This window comes from Pseudophryne corroboree, chromosome 5, assembly GCF_028390025.1.
Source record: "Pseudophryne corroboree isolate aPseCor3 chromosome 5, aPseCor3.hap2, whole genome shotgun sequence".
NCBI classification, from domain to species: Eukaryota; Metazoa; Chordata; class Amphibia; order Anura; family Myobatrachidae; genus Pseudophryne; species Pseudophryne corroboree.
Genome location: NC_086448.1, coordinates 287,585,161 through 287,600,974, shown reverse-complemented (window position 1 = coordinate 287,600,974; position 15,814 = coordinate 287,585,161). Strand labels below are relative to the sequence as shown.

Genomic DNA, 15,814 nt, shown 5'->3' with positions numbered 1-15,814 from the left:
CCATTTTCTTCCAGAAACAATTGGCTGCCCTCCCTGAGGTTCAGACTTTTTTTTAAACTGAGTTCTGCACATCCAACCTCCCTTTGTACCGCCTACGGCACCTTGGGACCTTAACGTGGTGCTGCAGTTCCTCCAGTCGGATTGGTTTGAGCCTCTACAGGAGGTTGAGGTAAAATTTCTTACATGGAAGGCGGTCACGTTGTTGGCCTTAGCTTCTGCTAGACACGTGTCCGAATTGGCGGCTTTATCCTGTAAAAGCCCTTACTTGATCTTCCACGAAGATAGAGCTGAGCTCCGGACACGTCAGCAGTTTCTTCCGAAGGTTGTGTTGGCATTTCATATCAACCAACCTATTGTGGTGCCAGTGGCTACTGACTCCTCAATCACATCAAAGTACTTGGATGTTGTAAGGGCTCTGAAGATATATGTGAAGAGAACTTCTCGTCACAGAAAGTCGGACTCTCTGTTTGTTCTATATGATCCCAAGAAAATTGGGTGTCCTGCTTCTAAACAGACTATTTCTCACTGGATTTGGTTCACTATCCAGCATGCTTATTCTACGGCAGGACTGCCGTGTCTGAGATCTGTTAAGGCCCACTCTACTCGTAAGGTGGGGTCTTCCTGGGTGGCTGCCCGGGGTGTGTCGGCACTGCAACTTTGCCTAGCTGCAACTTGGTCTGGGTCGTACACGTTTGCAAAGTTTTACAAGTGCGATACTTTGGCCACTGATGATCTGAAATTCAGTCAATCAGTTCTGCAGGATCCTCCGCGCTCTCCCTCCCATTCTGGGAGCTTTGGTACATCCCCATGGTACTAATGTGGACCCCAGCATCCTCTAGGACGTAAGAGAAAATAGGATTTTGCTTACCTGCCGGTAAATCCTTTTCTCGTAGTCCGTAGAGGATGGTGGGGGTGCCTTCCCAGCGCTTCGTTTTCCTGCAACCGTTATCTGGTTTAGTACAACTTTGTTTAGTTATGTACTGCATTGTTACTTGGTAAGTAATGTTACAGCAGTTGCTGAGTTTTTCAAGCTGGTTAGCTTGATGTGCCTTGTATGTGTGAGCTGGTATGAATCTCGCCACTATCTGTGTTAAATCCTTCTCTCAAAGATGTCCGTCTCCTCGGACACAGTTTCTAGACTGAGTCTGGTAGGAGGGGCATAAAGGGAGGAGCCAGCCCACACTCTCAAACTCTTAAAGTGCCAATGGCTCCTGGTGGACCCATCTATGCTCCATGGTACTAATGTGGACCCCAGCATCCTCTACGGACTACGAGAAATGGATTTACCGGTAGGTAACCAAAATCCTATTTTTTCCTTTCCTTATCTCTACCGACCCATCTTTTTGAGGATGATAAACTGAGGTTCTCAGGTGAGTAACTTTAAACAATTTGCATATTTCCTTCATAATTCTAGGCAAAAAGTGTTATCTTGGTCAGGCAATATTTCTTTTGGAATTCCCACCCTACTAAAGACATGCACCTAGGGAGGCCAATCCTGAACCGGTTTTTCAATCCCGGGATTGAAAAATACTCAATCCCAGGATTCCCGGGATCCCCAGGATTGAGTTGGTCAATGAAAATATTATTTATTCTGTACTTTTTCTAAGATAAAAATGAATAAACAGTATAAATAAAAAGGTGTGAAAATTACTTGCTTTTATTAACCTTATAAAAATAGAAAATACAGGTATTAAATCCTTAAAAGGCAAGCTTAAATTATTCAAGTATCAACAGAATGGTGAATGGACCTTGATAGGAGCCAGACTATCAAATATCTAAATCAGACACTGAGCACAGCAGCAAGTATTAAAGGCTATTATTATTTTATTATTAGCCTTTATTTATATGGCGCCACAAGGGTTCCGCAGCACCCAATTACAGAGTACATAAACAAATATTAAAAACAGGAAAACAGCAGTTTACAGTTGATGACAGTATAGGACAAGTAAAGGGTATATAACATAGCTACAGCATCAGATGACACTGAAATAAGTATCAGGGTGGCAGAAAACCCGCAGGATTTGTGCCATCGAAGATGGTTTAAGTAAGAGAAGGATATGCACATGAGGGTTGAGGGCCCTGCTAGTGAGAGCTTACATTCTAAAGGATATAGGGCAGATGTACTAAGCCTTGGAGAGTAATAATGTGGTAGTTAGGAGCTGATTGGTACTTTATATCTGTCCATTCTCTCCAAGGCTTATTACATCTGCCCCTATTTGCCTTTAAAAGTCAAACTTAACAGAATGGCGTGGACCCACACTCCTTGGCCTGAGTCTGACTATTACTATCTGGCAGTCAGCACTCCAGGCTGTCACTGCGTCAGCAGCACACAATATAGTATTATTATCCACAGGAATAACATAACATTTACGGACCAGCAGCACAGGTCCACAGAAAAATAATAACTCTTCAGAGACCCACGGCCGTGCCTAGGGTTGTTGTCACCTCATCCCCTTAATTCTGGACACACAATAATTACACAGGTTCTGTGGCTGTTTAAAAGCAGGTGAAATGGAGTCTTTAAGTCATCCAGCCACAGAACCTGTGAAATTAATGTGTGTCCAGAATTAAGGGGATGAGGTGGCAACCCTAGCCGTGCCCCAACTACATCACAGAATAAAACAGCATTTATGGCCCAGTGCAGCACAGGCCCATACAAAAATCTAAAACTATATATATTTTTTCTTGTGGGCCTGTGTTGGGCCATGAATGATATTTTATTCCTGTGGTGTTAGGGCTCAGACTGGAGCCCCAACACCACAGGTATTAAAAAATAAAATAAAAAAAATTCTTGGCCCAACAAAGGCCCACAGGAAAAAAATATAATTTTCATGGTCTCAGCCAGGCCCCAACAGTACCCACAGGAATAAATTAACATTCATGGCCCACACTTACCCCAGACCCCCACAGGAATAAAATAACTTTCAGGGCCCCCAGTCGAACCCTGTCCCAGCCACCCCTACACACCACAAGAATCAAATTAAATATACATGGCCAGCCCCACAGTAAATAAAATTGTCATGCTGCACCATTGCACTCCCTTGGAATAAAATAATTTCACTGACTTGCCCTCTTCCAGTGTGACTCCAGTGCCAGTCTTTTTTTTTGTTCCCAAAAGAGCAGCAACAGGGGGGTGCCCACAGTGTGATGGAAGCAGGACCCAGGCAGCGGGCACTGTCTTACTGAACGTGGGGGTGAGCGGTGTGGTGCTGGTCACTGCAGGCAGAAGCAGGGATCCCTCCTCCTCTCATCCCTCAGGGTCCCGACTCCATCCTATCTATAGTCTCCAGTCCAGGGCCGGCCGGGCCAACCCAATACTGATCTTGGCAGGGCAGCAGTGCACAGACGGCTGGCATGAGTGAAGGGGCGTCCCATCGCAGGGCTGCGCTGTGCGGCTGGCATGGCTGTAGGGGCGTCCCAGCGCGGGGCTGTGCTGTGCAGATGGCGGGCTGGTAAGGCTGGAGGGACGTCCCGGCGCGGGGCTGTGTGCGCAGTGACCGCTGACATCACGCGGCGCCGTGCACGGCCGTGCAGCTTCTGAGCAGAGTGCTCAAGATACTCAGCGCTACCCGGCAGAAAGAGAAACCACGCATGCGCAGCTCAATGCCAAAATCCCGGGATTGGAAGCTCCAATCCCAGGATTGAAATCCCGGCAATTTTGGCCCCAAATCCCGGGATCCCGATCCCGGGATTGGCCACCCTACATGCACCAGCTCTATAGCTATTGACTGGTTGACATATTATGCAAAGGGGTTACCTCAGGATATTGAGTACCATAATCCACTACTACAAGAATACACTGATGACCCCAAACAGACCTTAACAAGAGCCCAACCAGATCCATGGCAATTCTGTCAAAGGGGACCTCTATAACAGCCATGGCTACTAGGGGGCTTTGGAAATAGGGTCTTGGAGTATGATACTGGCACTCGGGCAGGAAGAACAATATTCAGACACATCTTTATACACCCAGGGCAAAAAGAATCTTTGCAAACTCCTCTCAGTGATCTTTTCAGCCCCTAAGTGTCCTTCTGTTATGTGACAATGAGCTAGATCCAACATTGTTCTCCTATATGGTTTGGGAACCATGAGCTGTTCTACCACATTGTCACCCCTTTTAGTCATTTGGTAGAAGAGCTCATTGTGGAGGGCCATGTGTGAGTTCATAAGTCTATTATCAGCATCTACTGGTTCCCTATTGATAACTTTCACATTTTCTCTGGCTCTTAACATGGTGGGGTCCCATAACTGTTCTGATGCAAACAGATCCTTTCTTACTTAATGATGATGCATACTTTCAGCACCATCTACAGCTTCTCTTTCTCCTGGAAGAGGTACCTAATTTACTTCCTCAGCCATAATAGCAAAAGGACAAGGGTTTGAGGTCACACCTGTGGCCATCAATTACCTATTTGGTCTACTGACTCTATACCATTCACACCTGTGACCATACGGATTTTCCATAATTTCCAAAAATGGGGAAAGTCCTTATTATAGCATCATGTACTAAGAAATGGACCACTCCCACATTAACAATAGCTGAACCACAAGGAGTCTCAATATTCACTTCAGCAGTATGATAGTGGTGAGTGTCACCATGTATGTAAGTTACACCATCAGTTGTTCACTGGAACTTTAAAATATTTGCCAACCCATTTTTCACAAGGGTAATTAAGTTCCCAAGTCTAACAATGCCTCTTTACGGTTACCTTTCATAAATATTTCACACATTTGTTTTTCGGACTCAGCCAAAGGTGGAAAAGTACAGGCTAAACTGGCAAATTAAAACATTCTGCTACATTCAAAGACAGCATTACATTGCATGGGTTCTTGAACAACTGGGCAATTAGCAACAACATATCCTGGCATACCACACTTAAAACATTTAATCACATGTCTGTCAAGTCCTTTAGGTGGTTGAAGCCTTCCTGGCCCACCTTTGGATCAAGCACTCAGTCTCTTAATTTTTGAGTTCTCTTAATAGTCCAGGACCATTTTCCCACAGAGCAGTCTTACCAGGTTTCACAGGATCAAAGCATCTACAATGCTTAAATCAAAATAAGCTTTTTGAGGCTCGCTTGAGAGAAAGGGTGCCAGCAGGCCAGCACACTGGGCTTTAGGCCTACTCTCCCGCTCGGCCATCCTCTCAAAGGTGGTCAGATAACCCTTTACATCAGTCTCTCATTTTTTAAGAAAATTACTTGTCCATATGGAGGTGGAACTGGTTGGGACATTTGGGGAAGCATTTCCAGGCTGTGCTGCGAGATACTGCACCATCTCTTTAAGAATCTCACAGTCCTGGTGCTGTTGCCTCCTTATCTCCTCCACCTCCGATTGATGTTGCCTTGTGTCTTCTTGCTTTACCCTGGTGGCTTCCTGCTGCACTGCTGTCACTTGTAGCAAGGCCTTAATTGTGCCCTCCATGTTGTCAGGATTTTCCAGCAATTTTGTAGCCACTTTCACACAGGACTTGTATCCGTAATGGTTTCCAAAAGGGTGGGTCTGGCCCTTTAACTGTACATATTTCCAAAATCATGCAGACAAAGCACCACTTGGATTTGCTTCTGTGTGTGAGGCAGCACAGTTTTCAGCATGTCCCACTGTGAAAAAGCCTCAGCAGAGTATTGCACTTGCAGTTCTACTCACTGTCCTATTTGTAACTTCAGTCATGAAATTTCAGTAAGCGTGTTCATGTGTGGATGGCATGGATTTTTGCTGAAATTTGGTGAAAATTTCATTATAATATCCCCATTACAAATATATTTACTGAGAAAAATGTTGATATGTTCAATACTTATTTTACCTGCTGCATATATATACAAAATTGGTATGAGAAGGCACTCAAATGTTTTATGGACAGTCAAAATCAATGTTGCATGGTGCAGAAGCAATGGATATAGCACTCACCTCATCCAGACAGATAAAGTAGAAGACCAGCACTCGCATTCGGCTTAGGTATTTATTCACATAAGAGACAAATACATATCATGGTGTGTTGGCAAATCTGACAGCCATTTCAACTGACTGTCATATACCCCTGTTGAAATACCAACATGCCATGACATTTACAATGCTTCTGGAAAGTATTCACAGCACTTCACTTTTTCCACATTTTGTTATGTTACAGCCTTAATCCAAAATAGAATAAATACATTTTTCCCCTCAAAATTCTACACACAATGCCCCATAATGACAACGTGAAAAAAAGTTTTCTTTGAGATTTTTGCAAATTTATTAAAAATAAAAAAATAAAAATCACATGTACATATGAGGCATCTGGACACGAAAGGTTTACACATAGATCTAGAGCAGGGGTCTTCAACCCGTGGCCCGCGGGCCACAGGTGGCCCGCTGCTATGGTTTCCATGGCCCGCCGACGCGCCCGCCCGCAGCGCACATATGAACACAAAAAAAATAAAATAATTTTTTTCCCTTTCCCGGAGTCATGTGACTCCCCCGCACTGTCACTGGTTGCCTGTGAAGAAGGGGAGTAGCTCCTCTTAGGCTGGTCAGTGGTCTGGTCACCCTTACTGTGTCTCCCTCCCTGTGTCTCCCTCCGCCTGCAGTGTTGAATAGGTGGGTGAGAGCGGCGGGGACCCGGCTGGGGGGGGTGCGGCAAGTTACCATTGAGAGCAGGGGGCAGTGCGGGAACCCGGCGGGCGGGAGCGGAGGGGGTGCGGCAGCATGTATGCAGCCTGAGCATGGCTGTGTGCGGCGGGGACCCGGCGCGGGGGGGGGGGGGGGGGCTGCGGCAGGAGAATAAAAGTGTATAAGTGTTGAGGGCAGGGGGCAGTGCAGGAACCCGGCGTGCGGGAGCGGCGGGGACGGGGGTGCGGCAGCCTGAGCATGGCAGTGAATAAATTAGTATTGAGGGCAGGGGGCGTGGCGAGGGACCCAGCAGGGGGTGTATTAAGTATTAAGAGCCGAGATGGCAGGGAGCATGCTTTGACAATGCTGCTGTCTGTCTGTGATGGGGAGGAGGGAGGGTATGATAGCACCTATGTCTTGACATAGGCGCTATCATACCCTCCCTCCCCCCATCACAGACAGACAGCAGCAATATTGTGAAAGCATGCCCACATTATACCCACCAGTCCAGTGATACTGCCGTATGAGTCCAGTTCAGTGATACAGCCGTATAAGTCCAGTGGTAGTGCCATATAAGTCCAGTGGTACTGCCGTATAAGTCCAGTCCATTGATACAGCCGTATAAGTTCAGTGGTACAGCCGTATAAGTCCAGTGGTACTGCCGTATAAGTCCAGTCCAGTGATATAGCCGAATAAGTCCAGTGGTACAGCCATATAAGTCCAGTCCTATTCTGGACTATATATGGATTATAGGCCCTATGTGGTGGTGGAGCTGGGGAGAGAATGATAATGGCAGATTTAATGTCTGTATGGGGGTGGGGTTGGGAATAATGGGGGCTGTGATTCCTGTATATGTGGTGGGTGCTGGGGTGGGAATGACAATGGCAGATGTAATGTCTGTGTATGGGGGTGGGGATGGGAATAATGGGGGCTGTGATTTCTGAGATGTGTTTCTACCACCTATGATACATTGTGTGTGTGTATATATATATTTAAAAAAAGGCCAGCAAACATCCATTTATCATGCAAAAGTATTTTAGTAGCACAAAAGTACATTTATATGTGCATAAAAACAGGCATAGACCGGTAGATAGAATATTCAAAATGTAGAAGGGGTACTTAGCCACAAGTGTCATCATAAGAAAGGTCCGATCATAATGCCAAACAGATTCACAGCACACCCGACAGCTGTTTCGGTGTTACTCCTACACCTTACTTACTCACTCACCCATGACTAAGGTGTAGGAGTAACACCATCGATGGGTCTGGTGAATATTGACAATGTTATCAGTCTGGCAAAAAGTGTTCAGTTAATCTCGGTTGGTATTTCTCTGTATTAACTACTGCTATCTATGCTCTTTTTATTATTTCTGTAACTATTTTCATTGGTGTTTTGTTTATATTATAGCCCCCACCTATATTGTCCCCAGCGATTGTCAGCCGTCAGAGCGGAACTCCGTGGCTGGTCTCTCGAACGCGGAAGTTGGATCCCTGGTGGAACGCATGCTATGCGTTTTCCCTGGTTACCAGCTCTGTAATGACAGAGACACGTGATGTTTCCAGCTGTACAGGCAGGTGACGCAAGCAGGAATCAAGGTGGCGGGTAAGTCAGTGTGCGGGGGGTATTTAAATTGGATTTGTGTGTGTGTCTGTTGTGGTCTGTATTGAGGTCCTGAGGAAGGGGGAGACCCTGAAAACGTTAGGTTAGACCTACATCTTGAAATACAGCGTTTTTATCTGCTGCATGTCTCCTTGAGTGCCTCATTTTGGATATATATATATATATATATATATATATATATTGTCCCATCTATAGAATGTATTCTGTGGCTGTACCCATGCTATATGCCCCAGTAACCTATCAGGATTATTTTATATATGCTTACATTTCTTTATTGATTGTTTTTAGCTTGACATAAAGCTACACGCCAGAAGCCTCCATACCAAAGAACTAGTGTTGAGTTGGATTTTGTTTCATGCTTCAAAATGGCAGCTTCCATTGTGAGCTGGTGACAGGGGAATTTTAAAGGCAAGCTCACAGGGATCTGAGGAGTACTTCTCATACAAATCTGTCCTACAAGCACACACGGGCTGGAGTGTATACTTCATTGAGTCTTTATTACTTATTTTTTCTATAGTCAGCTATAAATAGAAGCAGATTTTATTCTACAGTCACTCAGTCGTGAACAGTGGGATCATTGTTTAGGTTCATCTGCTTTGCCATGGCGTCTACAAGTAAAAAGCATAAAACAAGTGAATGTTCCCGGCTTTTTAATCAAAGGTGGACCAATTTGTACTTTTTTGTGGAGATTGACGATAAGCCAGTGTGTTTAGTTTGTCGTGAGTCATTGTCAGTATTAAAAGAATACAATATAAAGCGACACTATGAGACAAAACATGCGTCCAAGTTCAATCACCTTCAAGGGCAACCTCGTGTGGATAAAGTGAACGATCTCCAAAAAGATCTAAAACGCCAGCAGGGTACTTTTAAAAGGCATATGGAAGAGAGTGAAGCGTGCGTCAAAGCAAGTTATGTAATAGCTGAAAAAATTGCTAAAAAAACAAAAGCCTTCTTGGACGGTGAGTTCGTAAAAGAGTGTCTCATCGCTGCTGGGGAAATTCTCTATCCAAAGAATAACGAACTGTTTAAAAAATTGAGTTTGTCTGGTGTAACTGTAGCACGACGTGTCGAAGAACTTGCCAATGACATTGAAGGAACTTTAAAAAAACGGCTGTACGCATTTAAGTCATATTCACTTGCTTTAGATGAGAGCACAGATGTGAAGGATACAGCACAACTGGCTATCTTTGTCCGTGGCATTGATCAACACTTCAATGTGACAGAAGAGCTGCTAGCGCTTGTACCTATGAAGGGAACGACGAAAGGCACTGATATTCTGGAAGCCACCAAGAAAACACTCCAGCGTTTCGACTTCAGCTTATCCAACCTTGTGGGAGTGGTAACTGATGGTGCCCCTGCTATGGTGGGAAGGAATGAAGGGTTTGTTGCACTTTTAAAAAAAGAACCGGAACTAGAAGGAAAAGATCTCATCCAGTACCACTGTTTAATCCACCAGGAGAATTTGTGTGCGAAAACGATTGGATTTGAGAATGTAATGAAAGTTATTGTGTCTGTAGTCAACTTTATTAGGGCACGAGGATTGAATCATCGTCAATTCCAAGAATTTTTGACACAAGAGTGCCAAGCGGATCACGGCGACGTGGTTTATTATAGTGAGGTGCGTTGGTTGAGCAGAGGGAAGGTACTTAAGAGAGTCTTTGACTTAAGAAGTGAAATAGAAGAGTTCATGCAAACCAAGGGGAAGCCGATTGCAGAATTTAATGATCCAAAGTGGATTTCAGATTTTGCCTTTGTGACCGACATCTCCTTGCATATGAATGACCTAAATACGCGGCTACAATCCAAGGATCAGCTGGTGCACGCTCTGTTTGATCACATTAAAACTTTTGTAGAAAAGCTCAAACTTTGGGAGGCACAACTCACGAAAAAAGACTTTACACATTTTAAGCTTCTCGGTGAGTCCAACTGTTTGTCTCCTGGTGATTACGCTACAAAATTAAGCATGATGCGAAGTGAGTTTGAAGACAGATTTAGTGATTTCCGTAATCAACAGTCTTTTTTCGATTTATTTTCTGTGCCTTTTACTGTCAATGCTGCCAATATGCCAGGCTCAGTACAAATGGAGCTGCTTGATCTCCAAAACAACTCATCTTTGCGAGAAAAATTCTTCAATGTGCCCTTGTTTACGTTTTACAAAGACTACATTTCTCAGGACATATTCCCTTATCTCTGGCAGCACGCTTTGAAGATGTGTGCTTTGTTAGGAAGCACATACTTATGTGAGCAATTCTTCCCAAGGATGAAGAACGCAAAGTCCAAGACAAGAACTCAGCTTACAGACCAACATCTTGAGAATACTCTGCGCATAGCGACTTCTAACATTGATGCCAACATCGACAAGCTGGCCAAGCAAAAACAATGCCAAGTTTCCCACTGATATGAACTTATTATAATAACAAAGGTAAAGTAGACCATGTTTCATTCATTAAATTACAATAATTATCTTTTGAAGTCTTTTTTATGGTCTTATGAGTCTAGAAAAGGTCTCATTACAATCATAAATTAAAATTTAGATTCTAAATACCGCAGTATAGCTTAGTGGCCCTCGGCTTCGTTTCATTTTTTTATGTGGCCCACACTGTCTTAAAGGTTGAAGACCCCTGGTCTAGAGGGACCCTGCTACATTATCTCAAGAAGTGGGGCAGGTGGAACACCTCCCGTCTAGCTACGGCGATTCCAGCTTAACTCTCTCTGATTGATATTACTATATGTGAGATTAAAGACCACAAAACCCTTGTGTATTGATATAAACATGGCACTCTTTATTGATATGTATATGACATTGTGACATGGATTGCATATGTTTATTCATTGTATGTTTGTGTTTTTTTTCCTTGTTTATATGTTTTTTGCTTTCCTTGAAAAAGAAAATAAAAAAATTAATCAAGTAAAAAAAGAAAAAAAATCACATGTACATAAGTATTCACAGCTTTTGCCATGAAGCTCAAAATTAAGCTCAGGTGCATCCTGTTTTCACTGATCATCCTTGAGATGTTCCTACAGCTATTTTGGAGTCCACCTATGGTAAATTCAGTTGATTGTACATGATTTGAAAAGGCACACACCTGTCTATATAAGGTCCCACACTTGACAGTGCATGTCTGAGCACAAACCAAGCATGAAGTCAAAGGATTTGTCTGTAGACCTCCGAGACAGGATTGTCTCAAGGCACAAATCTGGGAAAGGGTACAGAAAAATATCTGCTGCTTTGAAGGTCCCAGTAAGCACAGTGTCCTCCATCATCCATAAATGGAAGAAGTTCGGAATCACGAGAACTCTTTTTAGAGCTGGCTGGCCGTCTAAACTGAGCAATCTGGGGAGAAAGGCCCTAGTCAGGGAGGTGACCAAGAACCCAATGGTCACTCTGTCAGAGCAGCATTCCTCTGTGGAGACAGGAGAACCTTCCAGAAAGACAACCATCTCTGCAGCAATCCACCAATCAGGCCTGTATGGTAGAGTGGCCAGACGGAAGCCACTCCTTAGTAAAAAGCACATGGCAGCCTGCCTGGAGTTTTCCAAAATGCACCTGAAGGACTCTCACACCATGAGAAAAAAAATTCTCTAGTCTGATGAGACAAAGATTGAACGCTTTGGCTTGAATGCCAGATGTCATGTTTGGAGGAAACCAGGCACGGCTCATCACCAGACCAATTCCATCCCTGGTGGCACCATCATGCTGTGGGGATGTTTTTCAGTGGCAGGAACTGGGAGACTAGTCAGGATAGAGGGAAAGATGAATGCAGCAATGTACAGAGACATTCTGGATGAAAACCTGCTCCAGAGCGCTCTTGACATCAGACTGGGGCGACGATTCATATTTCAGCAGGACAAAGACCCTAAGCACACAGCCAAGATATCAAAGGAGTGGCTTCAGCACTACTTTGTGAATGTCCTTGAGTGGCCCAGCCGGAGCCCAGACTTGAATCTGATTTGATTGAACATCTCTGGAGAGATCTGAAAATGGCTGTGCACCAACGCTTCCCATCCAACCTGATAGAGCTTGAGAGATGCTGCAAAGAGGAATGGGCAAATCTGGCCAAAGATAGGTGTGCCAAGCTTGTGGCATCATATTCAAACAGACTTGAGGCTGTAATTGCTGCCAAAGGTGCATCAATAAAGTATTGAGCAAAATCTGTGAATACTTATGTACATGTGATTTCTTAGTTTCTTATTTTTAATAAATTTGCAAAAATCTGAAAAAATATTTTTTCACGTTGTCATTATGAGTTTATTCCATTTTGGAATAAGGCTATAACATAACAAAATGTTGAAAAAGTGAAGCTCTGTGAATACTTTCCGGATGCACTGTATCTGTCTCGGGTGTGCTATACAAGTTAGACAGTCATTAGGTCGACAGTCAAAAGTCCATCAGGGTCAAAAGGTAGACACAAAAAATATTTTTTTTCACAAATTTGTTAAAATTTGCTGCCCACACGGGCAAGGTTACTAAAGGTAATAGTTTGTGACATGGATGGTAAATGAAAAAAAAAAGTTGTAAAAGCATGAAAAAACCCAAAAAAACATGTGTCGGCCCTGTCAACCTAATGACTGTCCATCCATCAACCGCCTCCCGTCTGTCTCTTATCTGAATAAATACCTACTGTACACTGAATGTGAGTGCTGCTCTTCTACTTTATCTGTCTGAATGAGGTGAGTGATAGATATATATTGGTCCGCAGGTGGTCCGGCACCATTCTTTTCCTCAGAGCGGCTGCGTGTGGCATCACGCAGTCACCCCAAAAACGTTCCTGACATGTCCCCATTTCACCCGCTACACCTGCGAAATGCCATGTTGACGCCAGCCCCCGAGGGCCACCACTGTCAATCACCTTGCAGCCTCATCCTTCTGTGATGCGGCTGCATAGTGAAGTGCGCTGAAAGTGCGCAGACCCCCTGGATGAGGCTGCTGCATGCAAACGCGTGGCTGCATCCATGTCTGAATAGACCCCAAAGTCCGGTGCCCTCCATAGGTGCTCCAAGCTTGGAGCCCAAAAATAGCAGAGAAAATCGGCGGCACTCGGTATCAACTTAAGCAGACATTATGTAGATATCAATATTTTGATTATTTATTTTATCGTCATCAAGACATAAAAACATATAAACCAGCTCACCCTTTTAAGCTCCCACCATCCCGCATGCATCCCCGGCATCCGGAAACTGAACACTCCCTCTCCTCTCCCTCAGGGGGTAACACTCTTGTGCTGCCTCTGTTCAGGCCCCTTCACCAGAGGCGGATTGGCCACAGGGCTTACAGCGAAAATCCCCGGTGGGCCGATGCATCTGTGGGGCCTGTTTTGTTTGAGGACATGTGGTCCTTTTTATAGACATAATGAATAAGATGCAAAATAATTTGCATATATGAAAATTACTTTGCCACTTAGCCTGTGATTGCAGATGATCTAGTGTATGCTCAGTCTGCCTGCTTGGCTGACATATAAGATTGAGTGAATAGTGATTGGGATACGGTTGGTGTAATAAGCGAGAAAATATATCTTTCTAAAGAATAATATAGTTTCCTAAATTCTGAAGGTGTATCATATAATGTGCTCATAATATTTAATTTTATTTCCCCCTTGATGCTGGACATGCCCACTATCTGGAAAGTCTTGGTGGGAGGGTGCTGCTGCCACGGCCCATGGCTAGACGTTACACCTCTGGTACTGCCCATGTGGGGCCACTAGTACAAATTTTTCCAGGGCCGCTTTTTATTCCCAATCCGCCCCTGCCCTTCACTAAGTCCTTATGTGAAGGTCTGGCTACTTTATTTTGGCCTCCTTCATCACCTCTTTGCCAGCCAACATTCAGCTCCAGCTGCAGACACACAGCAATGCCTCATCTTTCCTAGTGAGAGCACGGGTTTCTGTCTCTCACTTACAGGTATCTCACAACTCTCCCTCTGAAGAGCATGGTAGTCTTTTTATAGAGTCATCACAGGTACCTCATACTTTTCTCTTCTCTCTCACTTCTCCCCACTTTCACTGACTGGACAAATCGCTCCGAGCTGTAAGCGGCTCTACTGTGGCGTAACATGTATAAGCGGCTCTACTGTGGTGTAATGTGTAATGTAATGGTGTAATGTGTAATGTAATGGTGTAATGTGTATAAGGGGCTTTAGTGTGGTGTAACATGTATACATTTTACTTTGGCATAATGTGTAAAAAAGATTCTATTGTGGCATAACATGTATAAGGGGCTCTACTGTGGTGTAACATGTATAAGGGGCTCTACTAGGTGGTGTAACATGTATAATGGGTACTACTGTGTGGTGTAATGTGAATAGCGGACACTACTCTGTGGTTTAATGTGACTAACAGACACCACTGTGTAATGTGAATTGGTAGTATTCTGTGGCCAAGCCCCTTCCCCATGAAGCCGTGCACCTATATATTCCACTAAGGGGCGCCAAAGTATATATTTGCTTACCAAAAAAAATTGGCTCAGACCAGCTCTGTATACATGTTTAAAAACATGCACATTCATTATATTTTGTTTATACATTTACAGTTAACATAGGGTATGATATTTTAATACAGGCACTTTAACCAGGTGTTATATACAGAGGCGTAGCTAGGGTTTTCGGAGCCCAGGGCAAGCTGGAAAATGCCCCCCCCCCCAAAAAAAAAAAAGAAGCATGTGCGCGCGTCGAAAAAATGGGCGTGGCCACGCTCCAGAAGGGTTGTGGCCACGCTCCAGAAGGGGTGTGGCCACTGAAAATGGCTCACAGTGCAAGTTACAATGCCCCACAGTGCCAGTTACATTGCCCCACAGTGCCAGGCCCCACTCAAAGCCAGTTACATATGCCCCATTTGGTGCCAGATACATGCCCCACTGTGCCGCCAAGCCCGCCGCCACCCCCGCCCCCCGTCACTCACCGCTTGCTCTATATGAGGGGAGGAGAGCGCAGCGCAGCGCCTCTCCTTCCCCTCACTGCTCCAGGTCTCCGGCGGCTGTCTGGCGTCTGTTCGCTAGCCAATCAGAGCTCGCGGACCGGCAGCCAATCAGGAGCCGGTCCGCAAGCTCTGATTGGCTAGCACCGGAGACCGGACACAGCAGCGCTGCTAGTGCTGTCAGCGGCGGTAAGGGGAGGGAGAGACGCTGCGCTCTCCTCCCCTCACATTTAGGGTTGACGGGGGCGAGTGGGGCATGATGCCCTGGTCGCCGGCGGCGCCCCCCTCTCCTGGGCCTGCCAAGGCGCCCAGGGCACGTGCCCCACCCTAGGTTATATAAAGGGCATTTTTTGTCAGTTTCAGCATTTAATGCAGTAGTGACATGCTGATGGTAGGTCTGTTCATACTATAAGAGAAAACATTGATATAGGGGCATTGTCCGCCTCAAGGGCATGGCGATTGACCTTTCTTTTCTGACAATGGGAGGAGTAGAAGGCAAATCCACTTCCCCAGTATCACCACCCTCTCTGGTTGGGTAGCTTGTCCCTCCTGTCTCATTTGTTTACACATCTCAAAAAGTTCAGTTGTTGGTAACCCATCTAGTTTTTTTTCTTGGGGGTACCACATTTTGATGAATAAAAAATATATATTTTTGTGTCAGTATTATCTGTTGTCTATTTACGTGATTGCAACTTGT

At 44.7% G+C, this 15,814-nt stretch overlaps 1 protein-coding gene across 1 annotated transcript in view; it reads left to right on the top strand.

Moving 5' to 3' along the window:
- Positions 1-8,001: 8,001 nt before the first annotated feature.
- LOC134929594 (general transcription factor II-I repeat domain-containing protein 2-like) overlaps positions 8,002-15,814 on the top strand; it is a 64,794-nt gene continuing 56,981 nt past the window's right edge. The window contains exons 1-2 of the mRNA XM_063925182.1: positions 8,002-8,191; positions 8,498-10,420. Coding sequence (XP_063781252.1) covers positions 8,811-10,420 — 1,610 coding nt within the window. The 5' untranslated portion in view covers positions 8,002-8,191; positions 8,498-8,810. The remainder of the gene's footprint in view (positions 8,192-8,497; positions 10,421-15,814) is intronic.